This window comes from Carettochelys insculpta, chromosome 22, assembly GCF_033958435.1.
Source record: "Carettochelys insculpta isolate YL-2023 chromosome 22, ASM3395843v1, whole genome shotgun sequence".
Taxonomy (NCBI): Eukaryota; Metazoa; Chordata; order Testudines; family Carettochelyidae; genus Carettochelys; species Carettochelys insculpta.
The window spans coordinates 23,389,626-23,411,661 of record NC_134158.1 but is presented as its reverse complement, the minus strand read 5'-3'; the positions used below and the strand labels follow the sequence as shown (position 1 = coordinate 23,411,661).

At 53.8% G+C, this 22,036-nt stretch overlaps 1 protein-coding gene across 6 annotated transcripts in view; it reads right to left on the bottom strand.

Annotated features, from left to right (window-relative positions):
- SPTBN4 (spectrin beta, non-erythrocytic 4) overlaps positions 1–22,036 on the bottom strand; it is a 101,115-nt gene that overhangs the window by 41,391 nt on the left and 37,688 nt on the right. For all 6 annotated transcript variants that reach the window (XR_012648513.1, XM_075016901.1, XM_075016905.1 and 3 more), the window contains 2 exons: positions 8,730–9,486; positions 4,952–5,154 (listed from right to left, as the gene is read on the bottom strand). Coding sequence is in view for 5 of the 6 variants with exons in the window: in XM_075016901.1 (XP_074873002.1) it covers positions 4,952–5,154; positions 8,730–9,486 (960 nt within the window). In the remaining variant the exon portion in view is untranslated. The remainder of the gene's footprint in view (positions 1–4,951; positions 5,155–8,729; positions 9,487–22,036) is intronic.

Genomic DNA, 22,036 nt, shown 5'->3' with positions numbered 1-22,036 from the left:
AATGGTGTGGACTTTGCTGTGTCGATCTTGGATCTTTAGTCTCTTGGTACCTGTGCCTGATTCCAAAGGTCCATGTCCAGCATGTGGACCCCAGCGGGCTGGATCTACAATGCTCCAGTAACAGGAACTATGTAACCTGAAATGAACTTTCAGAGACTTTCAAGAATCAGAGAATAACCTCGCTGGTCGCGTCAGTAGCTGGAATTGAAGTATGTAAAGTATTGCTTTAACAATTCTTCTCGCTAAACCTGTTTTATTAATAAATATTTGGATACTTAGATCTAAAGGACTGGAGAGCGTGGTGATTTGGGTAAGATTCAGGTATATGTTGACCAGGGTCTGGGTCTGGACCCTTTGGGGCCCAGGAGAATCTGTGCCGTGTTGGCGAAACAGGCTTATGAGCCCCTCACCTGAATTTGGGGGTTGTTGCTGGGAAATCTGGGGGTTTGCCTGTGTGGTTTCTGGCTGGCCAGTGGGGCTGGCAGAGGTGTTGTGGCTGGTTGGATTTGCCTTAGAGAGAATGAAATCCCAGCCTGGGGTTGTAAATAGCCCAAATTTTAAGCAAAGTTACCTTGGATTGATTTCTCTATCTGTGCCCAGAAACCCCATCCTATTACACGGCCAACCAGACATCGAGCCATTGATCACTGCCTGTTGGGCCCAACCATCAAGCCAGCTTCCTACCCATCTTACAGTCCATGTATCCAATTGTACTTCCTTAACTTATGGGCAAGAATATAGCAGGAGACCGTATGAAAAGTTTTACTAAAGTCAAGGTAAATCACATCCACTGACTTCCCCACGTCCACAGAGCCAGTTACCTCACCATAGAAGCTAATCAGATTGGTCAGGCAGGACTTGCCCTTGGTGAATACATGTTGACCACTCTTGATCACTTTCCCCTCTTCCAAGTGCTCCAAAATGGATTCCTTGAAGATTCCCTCCATGATTTTTTCGAGGAACTGAGGTAAGGCTGATCGGTCTGCAGTTCCCTGGATTGTCCTTCTTTAAAGATGGGCACTACATTTGCCTTTTTCCAATTGCCCGGCACCTCTTCGGAGCTCCACATTTTCAAAGATAATGGCCAAAGGCTCTGCAATGAAATCTGCCAATTCCCTCGGTACCCTTGGATGCATTAAGTCCGGACTCATGGATTTGTGTGCGTCTTCCTTCCTTAAGTGTCATTCCAACTGGTGTAGGCAATCATGGCCCTCCACCCCTGTCTATTCTGAGCACTTTCTAGTATTTTTACAGTGCTTCCGCACCGTAACCAGGAAGTAATACTATCCCATAATTTCTCTCTCTGCCTACCGCTACCCCGTTTACTATCTAATTTCCCCATTGTTACTAGGTGTTCAAGTCCTAATTTCTTCATTACATGTCTTATAAATTTTGCTTGTCTTGTCCTTGTTCTCACTAGCAATAATCTCTTACACCGTGCTTTAATCAAAACGGACTCATTCCTCCTCTTAGCTGTCCATGGAATACACAACATCCTCCTTAAAAACCACATTTCTGTGGCTTCAATGGACTTCTCAACTTGCTTGCTGATTGTCCGTGCTTCAGACCCGTATAATAATACTGGCTCAATAGAACATCGCAAAACTCTTTTCCTAACTTCTAATGATAACGATTTGTTAGTGAGGATACTCCTCATTCTCTGGAATGCAGACTTCGCTTGTGCAAATTCTGCATTTAACTTCCATTGTACACCTACCATCTGATGTGATATAACACCCCAAGTATCTAAATTTAGTCACCTGATGTATAACTATCCCGTTCGCACTTATGTCACACCTTGACATAACTTTGCTTTTAGTTATTACCATTGATCCCATTTTTACAAGGTTTAACTTAAGTCCCTTCAGCTCAGTTTCCTATTAACTACGTTAACTAATCCTTGAAGATCCCTTTCATTTTCTGCAATTAAAACTGTATCGTCAGCATACTGAAGATTATTTAAGTTGTATCCACCAATATGTAACACAGGAAGACCCCCTATTTTTCACATAATCCTTTCACTATACAAATTAAAATGATCTGGCAAAAAACCACGACCCTGTCTAACCCCACTTTTTATTTTTCTATAGTCACTTAGTTTGCTACCCATTCTTACAGCCACTGTTTGATCCCAGTATATATTCCCAATTAGTCTTAACTCCCTTCCACCTATGTCCAGTTCCTCTAAGATTTTTATCATTTCATTGCACTTTACCCTACCGAATGCTTTCTCAAAGTCTATAAAGCATGAATATGTCTTTTTGTACTTCCAATGCTCTTTCTATTGATGACCATAAGATGTAAATAGCATTGATAGTACCTTTATCTTCTACAAAGCCACACTGTTCTTCAGAGGTAACTGATTTTATCCTATTTCGTGCCCTATTCCTGAGGATTTTCAAGAGTAGTTGGGTAATGTGGCTCATGAGACTTATTGGCCTATGTTGCTCACATTCAGTAGTCCCTGGTTTCTTAGGTAAAGCCACAAGAACTGACTTTGAAAAGTCCCCTGGGATACGGCCTGTATTGTACATTTCATTTAAAAGTTTTGTGACTACAACAATACCAAAGTCTTCTAATGCCTCAGTCATTTTGCTCGTAATAGTGTCTGGTCCAGAAGCCTTGCCGCTTTTCATGCTTTTTAAAGCTCTCCTTACTTCTTCCTGACGTATCTGTGGACCATCTGCAACTTTACCCAAGCTGAACTTTTCAGGCCTTACATCATCGTATAGTTCTCCTCTGTATTCTGACCATCTATCTAGAGTAGCCGATTTCTCTGTTATTATCTTACCGTCTTTTGATTTCAAGCAGCCAGATTGATGAGCAGGATCTTTTTCCTGTTACCTCCTGGATGCGCTTATGCGTCTCGTTTGTACAGTTTCTGTGCTGCTGTTCTATTATCTTGCGCCGCTCATTTAACCAATTCTCCTTTGCAATGTTACATTTGAACACTGTTTCCTTATTCAATTTTTCATATTCATTTGTTTTCCTCTTATTTAGTCTCCTTTTGTCCATTAACTGCAAAATTTCCTCTGTCATCCATTTCTCCTTTGTGTCTCTTTTCTGTATTGCTTATGCTCTCTACTGTGGTGGCCTTAACTGAACCCCTCAGCGCTTCCCATGGTGTGTGTCTAGCTTTTCTAAATAGCCCTTAACACGTTCTTTCCCCACCAGGAGCTGCCCAGCCCCTTCCCACACTGCATTGCCTTGTGCTGTAGTCTGGGAGCTGACCTTGTGTGTGAAGAGTGAGGCAAAAACAGCATTGAGAACTTCAGCCTTTCCCACATCACCTGTCTCCAGGTTACCTCCCTCAGCCAGTAACGGCCCCACAGCCTCCCTGATCACCCTCTTCAGCCTGTAGAAACCCTTCTTGTTACCCTTCGCTGTGCTGTTACATGGTGGGGACATGGCCCAGGATACATACAGGCCCAGAAAGTGCCTCCAGTGTGTACTCTGGCCGGCTCCTCACCTCTGGAGGATCTTTGCTATGAGTAGAAGCTCTGAAGAAAGGACTGAACACCCCATGCCAGCTGCAGACACACTCCATAGACTTGACCGAAGCCAGAAGCACATTCCATCTCTGCTACCGCCCGCACCCAGGTCTTGGCAGTTGGTGTCTGCAGTGTGATTCCTGCACCACTTTTAACTCTTGCCCTTTGCTTCTTCCCTTTTACGAATGCGCCTTTAGATTTCCAGACCCATGAGTCCGGCTCTGCGCCCACTAGGTAAGATGCCAAGTTATCAGTCGGTCTGGGCCTGCTGGGACAGTGGCTGGGCCTTTGGGATCAGAACGGGTTCATATGGGGCGGCCGGTTTTCATAAGACCGCAGCTGTAGAGGAGGGGGGCTGCTGGCAGCTCAGACGAACTGGAACAGCTGAGGGAATTAGGTGCGTGGCTTCTTGTTAGCTGGTGTGCAGAACAAGGGTGGGAGCTGTGTGACGGGTTAGGTGACTCGCACCCCAGGCTTGGGCTGCAGGAAGCCCCATCACTGAGCAACACGTTCCGCCAGGATCTCCGGGGGCCGTACACCGGAGGTTGGGTTTGTAACTGGGCGAATCCAGCAAGCGAACGTGGCTGTGAGCTCACGTGTCAGGCAGAGCCAGGTCCGAGCCGCAGCAGCGCACGTGCACGGGGCCCGCACACAACACGGGCTCCTCGCACACTCGCAGCCCCAAATGGAGGTGCAGGAGCTGCACCGGGGCCCTGCAGAAAGTGCCACTGCTCCTGGACACACAGATGAACCCTTTGTCTGCACTGAGCCCAGAAGGAGATTAGCTGGAGGAGCATCTGGCAGAGACCCTGGGACCCCAGCTGGGCCATCTGCCAACCCAACTCGCTGTGGGGCAGAGAAGTACGTCCCTGGGCTCTGCGCAGGGCCATGTTCCCTCTGCTCCCTGCAGCCTGGGGCCTTCCCTCCTGGCCCTTAGGCTTCCCACAGAGGCAGGCCGCAGCCTCTGGGTGCTTCCCACCGCCCGGAGACTCGGGCCCTGATCCTCAAATGGAGCTTGGCTCTGCCCTGAGCTCCCAGGGAGCTGGGCCCAGGGGGCGTCTCTGGGGTCACAGCAGAGCCTGAGGGGGATGAACCCAGCTCTCCGCAGCCCCAGCCCCGGTCTGTGTGTGGGACAGGGGCTGAGCCCAGGGTGGGTCATGGAGTACTCAGCCAAGGGGGCCAATCCCCAGAAGCATGCCATGGCTGCTGGGGGGGCAGGAGCGGGCCGCTCACTGCGCTGCAGCCACGAGGGGACACCCAGGAGCAGGCCCCTCACCGCGCTGCAGCCACGAGGGGACACCCAGGAGCGGGCCCCTCACCGCGCTGCAGCCACGAGGGGACACCCAGGAGCAGGCCCCTCACCACGCTGCAGCCACGAGGGGACACCCAGGAGCGGGCCCCTCACCGCGCTGCAGCCACGAGGGGACGGCCAGGAGTGCCAGGTGCCGCGCGAGGCCTACTTGGCTTTGAGGGCGGCCATCTTCTCCTGGGCACGCTCGCTGTAGGGGCTGCCCTGCTGCAGGAGGCTCTCGCCGGCCCGCAGAGCCAGCGTCGTCTTGGGCAGGTTCAGCTCCATGCTGGTCATGAAATCCTTGTGCTTCTTGATGGCGTTCTCCACCGCCTCCACCGTGGCGGGCAGCTCCGCCTGGGCCAGGGTGGACTCCTGCGGGGAGAGAGACAGCCGGGGGTACTCAGGCTGCGAACATCACCCCCAGCTCACAGCCCCACCCCACCCCAGCCCTCTGGCGGGGAAACTGAGGCACGGAGGGGGACGTGACATTGCCTGAGGTCACATCACAGGTCACTGGAGAAAGCTGGAAAGAGATCGCAGGAGTCCTGGCACCCAGCCCCCCTGCTCTAACCACTAGTCCCCACTTCCTCCCAGTGGAACCCAGGAGTCCTGGTTATGAGCCTGTGACCACTAGCTCATGCTGCCTTTCTGCTGGCAGACAGCCTGGTCACTTTGCCCTTTTAATCACCGCGTAGGCAGTTCCCCCTCCCGCCTTTGCCTTGGGCCACCCTCAAGCCGCTGCACTCGGGAGGTGCTGGCAGTGTCTGCACTGGTGTCAGCGGGATGCAGGATGCGCCGGTGCCAGGCGTGCCAGCCCGCACGCAGGCGCAGAGCCGCTCCCCGGCTACGGTCACGCTCATTTTTCCCACCCTGTGTGGGCTGTGTAGATAAATGGTGGTGTGTGCACCACCGGTGGAAACAGAACCCAGCTGGGGGCGCCCCGCTTACAGGGGCACTGCACTACTCCAAGCCTGCGGGACCAGAGATGAGGAACCAGCACAGGCGGCCAAGCCCCGATCTGGGCCCCCCAGGAACAGCCTGTCCCTCTCTGCTCACACCCCTCTGCCCTTGTCTGCAGCCAGCCACGCTAGGCCCTGCAAACTCCGCAGGCGAGCCGAGGGGCGCAGGCTCCCCCCCAGGAACTGCCCGGCCAGCCCACAAGGATGCCTGGAGCAGGAGGCCAGGGCACTGGACACTGACGTGACTAGCCCCAGCTAGGGCCTCCTCTGCCCCACCCCACAGGGACATGGAGCAGGCTGACAGCGAGGGCTGCAGGACACACAAAGCCGTTCGCAGCCCTCAGCCATCAGCGGGACTTGCTCGGAGTTGCACGGCGCTTCCAGCCACGTCAGGAGCCCTCGGGTCTGTGCTCAGCTCCAGCCCTGCCTGGCTGGCTGACCCTGGGCATGGCCTGCCCCTCTCTGGGCCTCAGTTTCCCCTGCCTTGCCTGGCTCATCTAGAACGGAAGCTCTTCCGCAAGGGGCCTGTCGACTTTAGAGCCCCTTAAAATGGGCCTGCTGAGTGCTGTGGTGCACACCTGTGGCGTCGAACCGGTGTGCTGTGGGAACTGTCCAGGTGTGTTGTCAGATTTCGTCGCTTTCCCCTTGCTCGGCCTCTTTGCGCGGAGCCGGGGGGGGAGAGGGGGCTGAGAACCCAGCACTAGTTGGGGTTGAAGCGGAAAGGCCGCCTGGGTCCCAGCTGGCGAGGGGGTCGTCAAGACCCCATGTAGTGGCTCTTTGCAGAGGGGAAATGCGACCCTGCAGGATCCCGCTCACACAGGGAGGCAGCTGAAATGTGGCTGCCCAGCTGGAACAAGCTGGCGTGGAGCCCACCCCCACTCGCTGCTCTGGCAAGGGGGAGAGCAGGAGCTGGCCGGAGCTGGGACGTGGTTTAAATGCTGTGTCCCGGCTCCAATGGGTGGGCAGGGAGGGGAGCTGCTTTCCGTGACTACTTGTTTACTCAACATCCCTAGCGTGGTATAGGGCAGATGTTGAACATGTGTCTGTGCTCACTGCCAGAGGCCTGTGCTCTAAACACTGACGCAGTTCATACTTGTTTAGCTTGTGGTTCACACGCCTAGGCTGGAAACCTCTCGTCAGCCTGTAGCTCTAGCAAAGGTAAGGAAACATGACCTGTGAGCATCAATTTAGCTGGGAAAAGTGGGTGTGCCGTGGACTGTCCGTCACACAGGAGCGTGCCGTGGGACCGTCCGTCACACAGGAGCGTGCCGTGGGACCGTCCGTCATTGGAGCGTGCTGTGGGACCGTCCGTCACACAGGAGCGTGCCGTGGGACCGTCCGTCACATTGGAGCGTGCCGTGGCACCGTCCATCATTGGAGCGTGCCGTGGGACCGTCCGTCACATTGGAGCGTGCCGTGGGACCGTCCGTCACATTGGAGCGTGCCGTGGGACTGTCCATCATTGGAGCGTGCCGTGGTGTTGAAGAGGTCGGGAACCACTGGTGTAGACTGATGGTTTATAAAATAGACCTCAGACCCCTACATGTGACTTACTCCTCCAGTGTGGGCCTGGCCTTGGTGTGGGCAGAGCCCCTGATCTCTGCGGCAGCCTCAAAGGACTCCCGCCATGCACACCGTAACTAGCCAGCGCTCTCCTGAGCCGGGCCCTGACCCCACTCCTGGGCTGCACGTTGCTGCTCTGAGGGGCAGGCTGAGCCTGTCGCTGAGCCGGCGTTTACTTCCAGCAGCTGCCCAGGGCTCCAGACCCTGCTGGGCTGGATGGGATCCGGCAGCTGGCTGGGGGCTGGGCTCCTGGAGCGGGAGCCCACAGCACTCAGATGTCAGGCACTAAGTGGCCAGTTTCACAACACCTGTCCTGGTTCAACAAAGCAGCTGCTCAAGCCCCCCTGCTGCTGCGGTTTGTGGTCTTCAGCCGGCACCAGGGGAGTTTAGCACCCGCCTGGGAACCGGAGCAGCCGCCTGCACTTAGCCAAGCTTGACAAGCCTCGTTTTCCATGGAGAGCCACTTGCTCGCGAGTGGCATTTACGGTGTTATTTATTCACGGCTATGGGGGAAGCTGCTAATGCCCACACGCCGAAGGATGGTCAGCAATGCCTAGCTCGGCTCGGCAGCCTTTCCCAGGCAGCGTGCCGACGTTTGACCTTTTGACCTCTCTGTGCCAGTGATACTTTTCGAAGTCACTAATAGACCTACTCACAACCGCGGCTCCAATAAACGAAGCTGCAGAGCGTTACCGGGAGGGGTGGTTGGCGGCCTTAGCTGATCGTTTGCTAGTCCACAGGAGGCCTGGCCTTGAGCGAGCTCCCGGCTGCATGCGGGAGGAGGGGCAGGGCTGAGCTCCCGGCTCCTGTGCCAATGAAACTCGGCTCATGTGTTGCTCTTGGCACCCGTGCCGGGGGTACTGACTCCAATGTAGCTTATGCCAAGTCAGAATTTCCCACCACCAAAAGTTATTTGCAGGTAATGCACGACAAACTCCAGTGATTGTCATATACCATGTCATTACTAGCAATGGCTAGTTAGATACCTAATAGCAAAAGTCCATATATTAGCCCTTAATGGTTGGTAATAGCCAATTAGCAAATAGCTCTTCACAGATACCGAGAATTTGCAAAGACAACACATGAGCAATTAGTATTTAGTAGCAACTAACCAACCAGCTAACAAGGGATAATTATCAAATCCTTACTGGTGATTACCAAATAAAGCTCAGTCGGGGCAGATTGATTCTTAGCCGATGGCAATTAACATGCAGCAAATAATGAGCAAGTGTAAATAATTCTGCAGTATTTACTAAGCGGCCCATCATGTCACTTAATGCCAACCAGTCCCACGGCACAGCTGGCACAGCGATAACAAGCCACTCGTGGATAGCAGCTGCTTATTAGCAGGAGCCCCTGAAGGCCACATGGCTGCCCGTGCTGCAGGAGAACCTGTGCAGCCGCCCCACCCGCCCTGCCCAGTACCTGATTATACAGACAGGCCTCCGCTTGCTGCACATCCCGCAGGAAGAGGTGGAAGATGTGCGCCTGGACCAGCGCCTCCCGCCGACTCTCCCACATCTGCAGCAGCTTGTTCCAGCCCACGTCCAGCTTCTGCAGCCACTGCTGGAGCGAGAGGCAGGGCACCTCGGCCTCCTCCACGGCCAGCAGATCGCTGGCCGCCTGGATGGTGTTGTAGTCCTCCTCATAGCGGTCGATCTCCTCCTTCAGGGCCGAGTGCTGGTTCAGCAGCCGTTCCGCACCAGCCAGGTTGCTGGGCACCTCTTCCGAGGCCACAGCCGCCTGGGTCTTCACCAGCCAGCTCAGGAAGTTGTCCAAGTCCTGGATGAACTGCTGCAGCCGGCTGGCCACCGTCAGCGCATCCTCGCAGCCCTGCAAGGTCCTCTTCAAGGCCTCCCACTCCTCGCTGATCTCCTCAAAGTGCAGCAGGATGGTCAGCGCCTGGGCTGGGTGGGAGCCAGCCAGGGCTTCTCCCTCCTGCTGCAGCTCCAGCAGTTTGGGTTCCAGCACCACCAGGGCGGCCTCCATGGTGGAGAGCTTGCGCCGCAAGGTGAGGACGCTGCCCAGGTCCCCGCTGCTGTGCTGGCTGGCCTCCACGGCACGGCGCTTCTCCCGGATCTGCTCCTGGATCTCCTTGCACTCTAGCAGGTAGTTCTGGATCTTCAGGACGGAGCAGAGATGGGCCTTCCTCTGCTCCACCACCTCCACCACGCGGTTCCACCTGGGCATGCAGGACACAGAGAGGGGCTGTAGACATGTCTTTGTTTTAACCATGTTCTCATTGGAGTTTTTAAATCTTGTGTCAAGTCATTTTGTGTGTCATTGTATTCAGCTCTATTGTGTAGCACAGTCCCTAAAAGTGGGTCAGGTGAAGATAAACCTCTCTGCACCCTTTATTTGTGGATTGCTTCATTGCTTGCCCTGGGGAGTGAATGAGGTGTGAATGGGAAGGCAGGAGACCAGCACGTCCAGGTAGTGGCAAGGGTTGGAGAAAGGATGAAAGCTGGACCCAGGACCAATAAGAACAATGGAGCCTGTGAAGTGGGCCCATTGAAAGAAGACTGGACGCATGGAGGCCTTGGGAGTCACCAGCATGTGCCTGACTTTGGAAGCACCACCCAGAAGAAGGTGCTAAATGCATATTCATAATATTTAGATATTGGCACAGAGAGTGCGCTTATTAAGTTTGCAGATGATACCAAGCTGGGAGGGGTTGCGACTGCTTTGGAGGTTAGGGTCAGAATTCAAAAGGATCTGGACAAACTGGAGAAATGGGCTGAGGTAAACAGGATGAAGTTTAATAAGGACAAATGCAAAGTGCTCCACTTAGGAAGGAACAATCAGTGTCACACATACAGAATGGAAAAGGACTGCCTAGGAATGAGTACAGCAGAAAGGGATCTAGGGGTTATAGTGGACCACAAGCTAAATATGAGTCAACAGTGTGACGCTGTTGCAAAAAAAGCAAACATGATTCTGGGATGGGGCATTAACAGGTGTGTTGTGAAACAGACAGGAGAAGTCATTCTCCCGCTCTACTCTGCGCTGCTTAGGCCTCAGCTGGAGTATTGTGTCCAGTTCTGGGCACTGCAGTTCAAGAAAGATGTGGAGAAATTAGAGAGGGTCCAGAAAAGAGCAACAAGAATGATTAAAGGTCTAGAGAATGTGACCTATGAAAAGAGGTTGAAAGAATTGGGCTTGTTTAGTTTGGAAAAGAGAAGATTGAGGGGAGACATGATAGCGGTTTTCAGGTATCTAAAAGGGAGTCATAAGCAGGGAGAAAACGTTCTTCTTGGTCTCTGAGGACAGAAGAAGAGGTAATGGACTTAAACTGCAGCAAGGGAGGTTTAGGTTGGACATTAGGAAAAAGTTCCTAACTGGCAGGGCGGTCAAACACTGGAATAAATTGCCAAGGGAGGGTGTGGAATCTCCATCGCTGGAGATATTTAAGGACAGGTTAGACAGATGTCTATCAGGGATGGTTTAGACAGTACTTGGTCCTGCCATTGGGGCAGGGCGCTGGACTCGATGGCCTCTCGAGGTCCCTTCCAGTCCTAGTGTTCTATGATTGTGTGATCGCTCGGCCAGATTATGCATATGCATGAGCCGGCCAACCGGTGCAACCTGCATGGGAGAGAGGGCGCTATCAGTGGAAGCATCTTGCCCAGGGACCCCGGGTTTGTCCTGTCAGCACTGGAGCACCGATCCGGATCGGCAGAAGCCCGGCTCCACCCCTCCCCCATCTAACTCACCTGGCCAGTGCAGTTCGGGGGAGCAGCTATTGGTAACAGCAACAAGCAGGAGAGAGAGAGAGAGAGAGAGAGAGAGAGAGAGAGAGAGAGAGAGAGAGAGAGAGAGAGAGAGAGAGAGTGTGTGTGTGTGTGTGTGTGTGTGTGTGTGTAAGAGACCACATGCATGTGCTGTGTTGATTGCTGTATGTGTATTACCAGTAAATGTGGTGTTTTGCCTTTTCCCCTGAAAAGATCCCATGCAGGACTGTTCAGTACAAGGCACCTGAGTGGCTGGGGCACAGAGAACTGCTTGGGCTGGAGCTGCTGCCCTCCCCCAGAAGCCAGAGACGCTCGTGGGGCTGTTATTGTAGTTTACAATGAACAAGAACATTGTTGTGATCACTGTCCTACATCTGCACCGAACCTCACGCCAAGCGAGGTGTCTACTGAAAGCTGGTGATTCGCTGAATTGGTTTATGCTGCTCGTATATTTGTTTCATTTATTTACAGGGAGTTATAAAAGCAGCTCTGGGCTCGTATTAGAAATGTTAACGTTCCGGGAGCTCACAACAGGAGGCCTGGCGACCTCCTGGCCAGCTGAAGGTGCGCTTACGGGAGAAAGGGCCTCCTTGGAGTCCAATCCACACCTCAGGGATTTAGCTGACCTGTGTCACCTGGAATTCCGGCAATGGCAGAACACCCCAAGAAAGGACATTGTCAGGTAACCAATAACAGCCAGGTCGCCGTCTTCGTCTGTATTCTAACGAAACAAACCAGCAGTCACGGCGCACTTCAAAGACTAACCATATAACGTATTAGGTGATGAGCTTTCGTGGGGCAGACCATCTCCAGATCCAAAGAAGTGGCTCTGCCCCACACAAGCTCATCACCTCATAAATTATTGTGAGAGTCTTCAAAGTGCTCTGTGACTGCTGGTTTGTTTTCTCCATTGTGAACGTGCCCCCGGGCAGGAATTTCTGATCCACGGGGGCAAGAGTACAAAGAAGACCCTGAGAATTGCCATTTGCTCTCCAGTCTGCCGTCTCCATCTCATCCCGAATCTCCAGGCAGCTGTTTGCAGGAGCATCTCGCTATGAGCTGAGCCTGACTGGACCCATCCTGACAAAGGGTGTACTCCAGAGACTATTGAGACAGCCGTCTATTGCATCTGCGGCAGCCTGCATCAGGGAATTTATGCCTGATGTCTGTAATCTGACCACTTTCATAATTATTACTCTCACCTTCTCTTTCTTCTTATTAATAAACCTTTAATTTGAGAGTTGAAAGGACTGGCCCAGCATGCTGTCCTGGGTAAGATCCAAATATACACAGACCTGGGACTGTGGCTGGCCCCTTTGGGGGCTGGGAAGACAGGTGTGGAGTTGGTGAGGTTGGTTTTCATAACCTCTCATCTGTGTGAGGAGGGGAGGGTCGTGGCACAAGGGAAGCTGGAGAGCATGTGGGATTTGCTTGTGTGACTTCTGACCAGCCAGAGGCAGCAGAGGTGCTCTGTGTGATGGGTTTGGTGCCTTATAGAGGACCCCAGACTGGGGCTGTAAGTCTCCTGGTTTTAAGCAATCTGCCTAGGTTTGGTTCTCTCAGTGGTGCCCAAGAAACCTCTGTACGTTACACTTGGGTTTCCTTCTGACTGACCCCCAAAGCCCAAGTCCCTTGTACCACCTGTGATGGAGTGGGGGATACCTGTGTGTGTGTGTGTGGCTCACAGAAGGTGGGGGGCTCCTGCTGAGGGTAACCCTGACAACCAGGTAACACCTTTGTACTGCAGACAAAGGAGGAGGTGGAGCCTGAGGGGTTTGAATTGGATCTGGGAGTTGGAAGCAGTTAGTCTGGGCTGAGGGAGAGAGAGACAAAGGAGGAGGCCAAGCCCCAGCTCTGGGGGCCTCTCGGGGCCTCCTCTCCCCAACATGGATTGGACTGGCTGTCTCTGCCTGCTGTACTGACTCCTCTGTACGATGCTGTGTCCTGTCGGCTAATAAACCCGCTGTTCTCCTGCTGAGTAAGAGACTCTCCTGCCTGCGGACAGGGTGCAGAGCTTGGGAGACCCCAGAACCCCATCACACTGGCGTCAGAAGTGGGATGTTCTGCACCCCAAGGATGGAGCATCCAGTAGTAAGTGACGGGCGCCACGGAAGAAGAAGAGGGGCCTGTGAGACCCAGGTGTGCTGACGGGCAGTGAGGTGCAGTTTCCCAAGGCGGAGGGGCCTGCGGCCGAACCCAAGCAACTGCGGTCGTGGTCCTCGAGAGGGGGTGTCACACCTGAGGAGGGGTTACTCCTGGGAATCTGTTGGGAGTCGGTCCCAGAAGGTGGAGGGGCCGAGAGCCCAACCCCCAGGAACAAGTGACCCCTGAGGAGGCTGACACCTGAATGAGTTTGTCCCGAGACAGGGTGCTCATGGTCCTTGAGAGCGGGTGTCACACTGAAGAAGGGGTTCCTCTGAGAGTCTGTTGGAGTCGGTCCCAGAGGGCAGAGGGGCCTACGGCCTAACCCCAGGGAGCTTGTGACCCGCAAGGAGCCTGACACACTGAAGGGATTCTTCCAGGAATCGTGGGGTGCAGAGGGCATCAGCCTGAGAGCCTGCAACCATGCTGAGCAACTCTGCTGTGAAGTGGCAGCACCTGGAAACCGAATCGAGATTAAAGAAGCTGGACAAGGCAGCGTGGATGTGCAGTGGCAGAGCTGAGGGTTAAGGAAAATCCTGCAGAGGTGAGCCCGGATCGGGGCAGGGAACCCTGGACTGCCTGGAGTTCTGAACCGAGTGGCCTGCCACAGCTCAAGGAGGGAAGGAGCGATTCCAACCCATCATCTACTAGTGGCCAAGACAGACCTGCAAAGAGTTTTCCAGGCCTGGGCCGAGGAAGATGCCTGTGTGTCTCTGCAGGAAAGCAGCTGATCCACTGGGAATGGCAAATTGTCTGTGAGAGAAGCTGCTCCACCTTCTGTGTGTGTGTGTGGAGACCAGCTGGGGGGCTGGGACAAAGGAGAGAGTGTCTCCCATTGTCTGTCTGTGTTGAACAGCAGCAGCAGCCTGGGGAGAGAGCAGAGCCTGCGTTTGGAAAAGGTGCCAATGAGGAAACTAGCCCATTGTCTGAGGAAGACTTCCCCAGCCTGGGGTGGCTGGAGAAGGAACCACCAGGAAAGAGCATTCCAGGTGTGCCTAAACCCAGCCATGGGGGCTGGAGCAGAGGGAATGGCTCTGGGATGGGCAGTGGTGTCCCTAATAAGGACACTGGTCCTTGGTGCAAAAAAAGTGCTTCTGCTTCTGGGGAAGTGAATCCTTTGCCTGAGCCTGTGGGGGCTCAAAATGGAGCCAAGATCCCAGAGCTGGATCTGAGTGCAGCTGAAGCCCAGATGGGAAGTGGGCCTACCTCTCTCTCTCTCAGGGGGGATGATGCTTTAACTTGGTCTAATCCAGTTAGTATCATCAGGGAATCCCAGAGACCAGACGATTCTGGTACTTGTTCTTTGCCTGATGCTGAGGTGTTACTGGGAGGGGTGAGAGGACTCTGTCCTACCAGAGTCATCCTCTCGCCAGGACACAAGAACAGATGGGCAATGGAGTTACGCTGACTGATGAAGATAAAGGAGCTGGTAGCAGAAGGGAGGAAAGGGACCCTGACCTTCTGTCCGGTGGTACTGGCTGTCTGCCTGGAGGGGGATTATGTGGGAATCTGCCTGATGGGCCAGAAGTGATCCTGGGTGTAGGTGAAACCCAGGAGCTGGTTGTGGCTCAAGGGAGCAGTGCCCCCGTGGAGGCAGACAAGGGTGAGTTGTTGTTTGGGGGAGCTCTTGAGGAAGAGAATTTCCCTGAAACTTTTCCTGACCCGTCTGTGGGGACTGCAGAAAATGGGAGTGAGGTGAAGGAGAATGAACAGGAGAGGTGCTTGTCTGTAAGAGCCAGAGCAGCCCTTTGCCTGGGGAGAAGTTTGTTTCAGCTCCTGATGGCCAGGACCTGCCTGAGTGTGAAACCACTGGCTGTGCTCTGGAAGGGTCCAAAGCAGGCAGGCTAAAAGTTTCTCAGGAATTGGAAGTTGATGCAAGTAAAGTGAAAACTATCAGGTAGTGTGAGCAGCCCTGTGAGAACCAAGTAAAACGGCTGCACAGCCAATCTCTGTAGGATGCAGGAGAGAGCCAGCAATTCCCCATCTCCAGATGGTGGAAACACTCATATTCTCATATTGGATTCGACTTCTGATTCCATGGGGAGGCAGTAGTTGGAGGTGGAAGGACAAAGGAGCTTTGGGCCTGCTGGGCCAGTAAGGGATAAACAGGGATTCCTTCATGTGGATTCTGCGTCTGGCACCCAAAACAACTCTCAGAAAGCAGTTTGGTTTGCAAATTTCCAGGCTGGCTGGGAGGGGGCCGTCTCCCTGAGATCATCAATGGCCCAGCTCTTGTTAGAAGGGAGGGCACAGCCAGAGAGATCAGATTTCCACCCCAGGGGGCAAGGGAGAAGATTAGAACCTGATGGTGCTAAGAAAGGCCTCAGCCATTTATCCCCAAAATACGAGATTCTCAAGGATGTTGCACAAAGGTTGTGGTCTACCAAAGAGCAACGTAAATGTGCAGTTGCAATGGGTTTGTTCTGTTACTCACACTGACTGCTGTAACCAAGGGGTGCTGCTACCAAAAGCTGTAGAATTGTACCATGTACTGAATGTTTGGAAAGAGCCATTTGACATGATGACATTGATGTAGAAGCATGAATTGTACGTTGAAGGAGTCTGTAACTCTGAAATGTCACCATTGTACCCTGTAACTAGTCTGGCAACCTCTCACATGAGGAGGAACATTCCAAACCTATTGTGTGGCATGGAAGGGGAAACTGAGGCACACAACCATTTTGGTGGTCTGGCTAAATGCCAAGGGTGGAAGCATTTGTACCTTCCTTTACTGGACTGTAACTGAATTCCAAACATGTGCCGGAGCAGCTGTATGGACTGGTGGGCAGACAGGGCAGGGGCCAGACCAGAAAAGAACTATTTGATCTGTTGGTGCTGCAGCATCTGTATGGGCTCTGCCTGCCCGACTTGAGAATGTGGCTGATGGACCAGAGACAGAAGCAGGGAGACCGACCAACCTGAGGGAACTAAAGGGACTTGCCCGGCTGCATCACATGAAAAGGGCCAATACCAAGCTCCTGAGTTGGAGCCTCCCCCAGCAGGATTATGACATGGAGGTGGTGCACATCAAGGGGAGCACTGAGGGTACAGCCGATGCCCAATCACGAGGGGAGGGCCCCGAACTTCCCCAGGTCACTGGCTGAGTGACCCCGCTCAGTTCGGTCTGGAAGGGGGGAGAGATGTGATGGAGTGGGGGATACCTGTGTGGGTGTGTGTGGCTCACAGAGGGTGGGGGGCTCCTGCTGAGGGTAACCCTGACAACCAGGTAACACCTTTGTACTGCAGACAAAGGAGGAGGTGGAGCCTGAGGGGTTTGAACTGGAACTGGGAGTTAAGAAGCAGTGAGTCTGGGCTGAGGGAGAGAGAGACAAAGGAAGGGGCAAGGCCCCAGCTCTGGGGGCCCCTCGGGGCCTCCTCTCCCCAACATGGATGGGACTGGCTGTCTCTGCCTGCTGTACTGACTCTTCTGTACGATGCTGTGTCCTGTCGGCTAATAAACCCGCTGTTTTCCTGCTGAGTAAGAGACTCTCCTGCCTGCGGACAGGGTGCAGAGCTTGGGGGACCCCAGAACCCCATCACACCACTGCAGGACCACGTTGACATACTGGCTTTTGCACGGTTGGTTGGGTAGTTCCAAGTATATATTGACCAGGGTCTGGGGCTGGGCCCTTTGGGGTCTGGAAGAATCTGTGTGGCTTAAGAGCCTCTCACCTGAGTTTGGGGGTAGTTGCTCTGGGCTGGTGGAGCAGCTGAGAAGTCTGGGGGTTTGCTTGTGTGGCTCTGACTGGCCAGTGGGGCTGGCAGAGGTGCTGTGGGGGCTGGTTGGATTTGCCGTAGAGAGAAGGAAATCCCAGCCTGGGCTGTAAGTGGCCTGGATTTTAAGCAAAGTTACCTGGATTGATTTCTCTAGCTGTGTCCGCAAACCCCGTCCTGTTATAATGGCGTAGTCGTGTCTGGATCCGCAGAACCTCGTCAGTTGGGCTGGGGATCAGGATCCCACGTGATGCTCTAAATCTGAGATTTGGGTTTTGAGAGAATTTTGGTTAAAGTGCTGTTGCAAGGGATTTGCAATGGTATGAGGGGCTAATACATGTGCAACAGTACAAAAGGCTGGAAAGAAAAGCCCTGGAAGAGATGTACTGGGAAAGAAACATCTCCTTTAGCAAAGAAGCTACAGATGGGAAACGTGATTCTTTGTTGCAGGTGTGGTTCCACGCGGAAGCGGTGAAGAAAAAGGCTGCTGAAAGCAAGGCCAAGTGGAAAAAGGGCCAGTCCAAGAGAGTGCAGCCCTTCCCTGGTGCTTTGAACCCTGCGGAGGTGACCACAAAAGGAGGAGAGAGGTATTTGGATTATTGCAGAATTACCAGACCTTCATACAAAGGAAATGCAGGTGAGCTCTGAGCGGAGGAGGCAAGAGGTTGAAAGAAAAGCCCAACCAACACAAGAGGCAAGAGAGTGAAACGCTGAGCTGGCACGAGAGGCCGAAGCAGAGAGGGCAAAGGCACGCCCGAGCTGTGAGAGAGGTGGAGGCTAAGCTTCGAGCCCTGGAATCGTGGCCAAAATCACGGCAGAAGAAGCAACAGCAGCAGTCCCCTGGAGTGCCGGTGTGGACTCTGAGAGTAACACATTGGGTGCATCTGAGAATGAGTCTCCGTGTAACTCTTCTGTGTCTGTGTTGCCTGTATGTAACGGGGGATTGGTAAAGGGGATGTGGGTAGCTCTGAGAAATGCTCTGTGACTTACCTGCGTTCCAGTGGCCAAGGGGAAAGGGTCTTGAGCTGTGGGTGTGAGGAAGTTAGCTGCTCATCTGGGCAGAAAAGCAGTGTCCGGGTGTGCAACCCCTGCATGTGAGGCTGAATCCTTAGAGGAGAGCTTGAAATTAGACCAGAGACAGGAAAGGTGCAGGGAGCAGGAGGAGGTTTCTGTGAAGCAGACTGACGCTAAGGATCAGGTGAAAATCCTACCTAAGATGAAGGGTAAGGTTTGTGTTTGGAAGGAAGTTCAGGCTGGTGTATTGAATCCAGCAGAGAGCAGGGGTAAATCTGGCCCATTGTCTGCTAGGAGCAAGTGATTGCTTGTGAATGGCTTCTCAAGGTGTGTGCCAGAGAAAAGTGATTTGTTTAAAGAAGCACAGAGTGATCAGCCACTGTCTGTGCAGAGAAGTAATTTGTCTGCTAAGATCCCAGAGTTGGATCTGAGTGCAGCTGAAGCCCAGATAGGAAGTGGGCCTAATTCTGTGTCTTCTTGGGAGGATAATGCTTAAACTCAGTCGGATCCAAACAGAACAGCAGCCCAGTAGCACCTTAAAGAGTAACAAAATAATTTATTAGGTGATGAGCTTTCGTGGGACAGACCCACTTCTTCAGATCACAGCCAGACCAGAACAGACTGTTGTGGAGTCTGCTCTGGTCTGGCTGTGATCTGAAGAAGTGGGTCTGTCCCACGAAAACTCATCACCTAATAAATTATTTTGTTACTCTTTAAAGTGCTCTTGGGCTGCTGTTTTGTTTGGATAGTATATAGACTAGCACGGCTTCCTCTCTGTTACTATTCGGTCTGATCCAGTTAGTATCATCAGGGAATCCCAGAGACCAGACAGTTCTGGTGCTTGTTCTTTGCCTGGTGCTGAGGTGTTGCTGGGAGGGGCTGAGAGGACTCTGTCTGACCAGAATCAAGTAGCAGAGAGGGAGCCGTGTTAGTCTGTATCTTTGAGAACAACAAGAAGTCCTGTGGCACCTTATAGACTCAGGTATTTTGGAGCATCAGCTTTTGTAGGCAAAGACCCACTTCATGTATCTGATGAAGTGGGTCTTTTCCCAAGAAAGCTTATGCTCCAAAATATCTGTTAGCCTGTCTGACCAGAGTCATCCTCTAGCCAGGACACAGGATGGAGCTACGCTGCCTAATGAGAATATGAAAGCTGGTAGCAGAAGGGAGGAAAGTGATCCTAACCTTTTTGTCTCAGGTACAAGCTGTTTGTCTGGAAGGGGACTGGGTGGAAATCCGCCTGACAGGCTAGAAATGATTCTGGGTGTAGGTGAAACCCAGAAAGAGTTAGTTGTGGCTCAGGGGAGCAGTGCCCGTGTGGAGCCAGAGGAGGGTGAGTTGTTGCTTGAGGGAGCTCTTAAGGAAGAGAATTTCTCTGAAAGTTCTCCCGAGCAGTCTGTGGGGACTGCAGGAAATGGGAGTGAGAGTGAAGGAGAGTGAACAGGAAAGGTGCTTGTCTGTGGGAGCCAGAGCAGCCCTTTGTGGAGAAGTTTGCTTCAGTTCCTGATGGCCAGGACCTGCCTGATTGCGAAAGCACTGGCTGTGCTCTGCAAGGGTCCAGAGCAGGCAGGGTAAAGATTTCTCAGGAGCTGGGAGGTGGTCCAGGGAAAGCGGAAAATGTGAGGGAATTTAAGCAGCCCTGTAATGTCCAAGTAACTGTGTGTGACCAGCTCACTGGGAGTGCAGGGCTGTTCCAGGTTGGTGTTGTGAGTGAGCAGAATGGGTCTCAGGTTCAGAGAGGAGATTATACAACTGAGAATGTAGAGCAGAACAACTGCACAATTGATTTCTTTAAAAGGCAGGAGTAGGTCAGTAATGGCCCATCTCTGGACACTTGTACTCTTGTAATGGACTCCTCTTCTGATTCCAAGTGGGGACAGAAGTTGGAGGTGGTAGAACAAGGGAGCTATGGGCCAGAAAGGGGTAGAAAGAAATTGCTTCCGGTAGGTGTATTACCTAGAGGGGGGGTGGATGCTCCATCCGTCTAAGTTTCTAAGTCCCGGCGTGACAAGGTGTGATGGAGTGCGGGGAGTGCATGTATAAGTCAGGCTGGATGTGAGAGGCAAGCAGCAGCTCCCAGTGGCTAAGGATGACCCTGGGGCTACAACTGGCAGGTAACACCTCTGCGCTGAACAAAGAGGAGGGAGGAGCCGAGCTGGGTTTGAATCGGGGGCGGCAGTTAGAGGCGAGGGGAAGAGAGAGCTGGAAGGCAGCCAGTTGGAGGAGGGGAAAAGCTACACCCCGGAGGGGCACCCCTCGGGGTCTTCTCCCCAGGATGGGTTGGAAGGACTGTCTCTGACTGCTGTACTGACGCTTCTGTGAGAAACTGGGCATCTGTTGCCTAATAAACCTCCTGTTGTACCTGCTGAGTGAGAGTCACTCCTGCCAGCGGACGGGGTGCAGTGCAGCGGCACCCCTGAACCCCATCAAACTGGTGTCAGAAGTGGGATGCACTGCACCCACAGATGAGCTCCCAGCAGTGGCTGACTGAGCGCAAGAGAAGGAAGGAGCCCCAGAAGAGCCAGAGGGGGAACAGAGCAATTCCTGCAGCTGCTGCTGGTGAGTGGATACCCCGGGAGACAGCGGGGAGATGGATTATACCCGACTCCTGAAGGCAGAGCTAGCGGGGCTGTGCAGAGAGAGGGGCCTGACCGTGGGGAAGGTGACCAAGGCCCAGCTGATTGCCCAGCTGGAAGAGAATGACCGATCTGGGGGGGCAGAGCCTGTCATGGCAGGAAGTGGCCGGTCACCCTTGGGAAGCATTTCGGATTCTCAGACAGGAGCGGGGGCTCGACGCCATCAGACACACACGGTGCCCACCAGGTCGCGCTCAGCTAGCGGTGGTCCATCGCAGGCAGAGTCCCCCGCCACAGAGCTGCGATGGCTGGAGCTCGAGGTAAGATTAAAGGAACTGGAAGCCCAGGAACGGCAGAGGGAACATGAGCGCCAGCTACAAGAGAGACAGCGGGAGGAGAGAGAGCGAGAGCGGGAGCATGAGCAGGCCATGGCGGAGGCGAGACGCCAAGAGGCCCCAGCTGCAGTAAGCGGGGAGAGGACCAGACGGCTCGGAGCGGCCAGTCACTTGGAGATGCGCGTGCTGGCCCAGTGTCAGGACCCAGGGGACACGGACAAGTTCCTTGCTGCTTTTGAGCGAGCCTGTGAGTTGCACGAGGTTCTCCCAGCTAAGTGGCTCCAGCACCTCACCCCCTTGCTGGGCCAGAAGGCCGCAGCGGTGCTCAGCCAGCTGGTGGGGCTGCAGCCTGGGGACTATGAACGGGTCAAACAGGCCCTGCTGCATAAGTTCGGGCTGACTCCGGAGATGTACAAGAAGAAGTTCCAGGAAGCGCAGAAGAGGCCAGAGGAAACCTATGTAGATACGACCTCCCGCCTGAGGCAATACTACCGGAAGTGCGTGTTCGGGATGGGTGTCCAGTCTGTAAAGGACCTGATCGAGCTGGCGGTCCTGGAGCGATTCTACGAGATGTGCTCACCTGACCTGAGGGTGTGGCTCATGGACCGGGGGCCTGGGGACTCACATGATGCAGGGAAACTGGCAGATGACTTCACAAACAGCCAAGCCAGGTTTGAAAGTGAGCCCCACAAAGAGAGGGGGTCCCGGAGACAGAGGGAGTCCTGGAGGGAAAGGGAGTCACAGAGAGACCGAGAATCTCAGAGAGACCGGTTCCTGACCGTACGACAGAGGGGACCACCTCTTGGGCAAGCCCAGGAAAGAGGGGCCAGCCACCCACCCCCCAGAGTGCCAAGCAGAGCCTGGACAGAGCAGCCGGCCCGAGGGACACAACAAGACCCAGGCTGTTATCGCTGTGGGCGAAAGGGGCATAGAGCAGCCCAGTGCCCCAAGCTCCCAGTCAGGTTGAGCAGGCCGGGGGGTCATGGAGTCAACTGGGTGGAGTCCCAGAAGCCAGAGGGGCTGGCGGCCAAGGCGGGTGGTGCTGACAGTGGGTACTCGGATTGGGCCAAGTCCGCCCGACAGACCAGCTCCTCAGGGGGTCCAAATGCTCAGAGGTCAGTTTACAGAGTGGGGGCGGCAATGCCTCTGCAGAGCGAGTGTCTCACACCCCTCGAGGTAGACGGGAAAAAGGTCACGGGGTTCTGGGACACAGGCGCTGA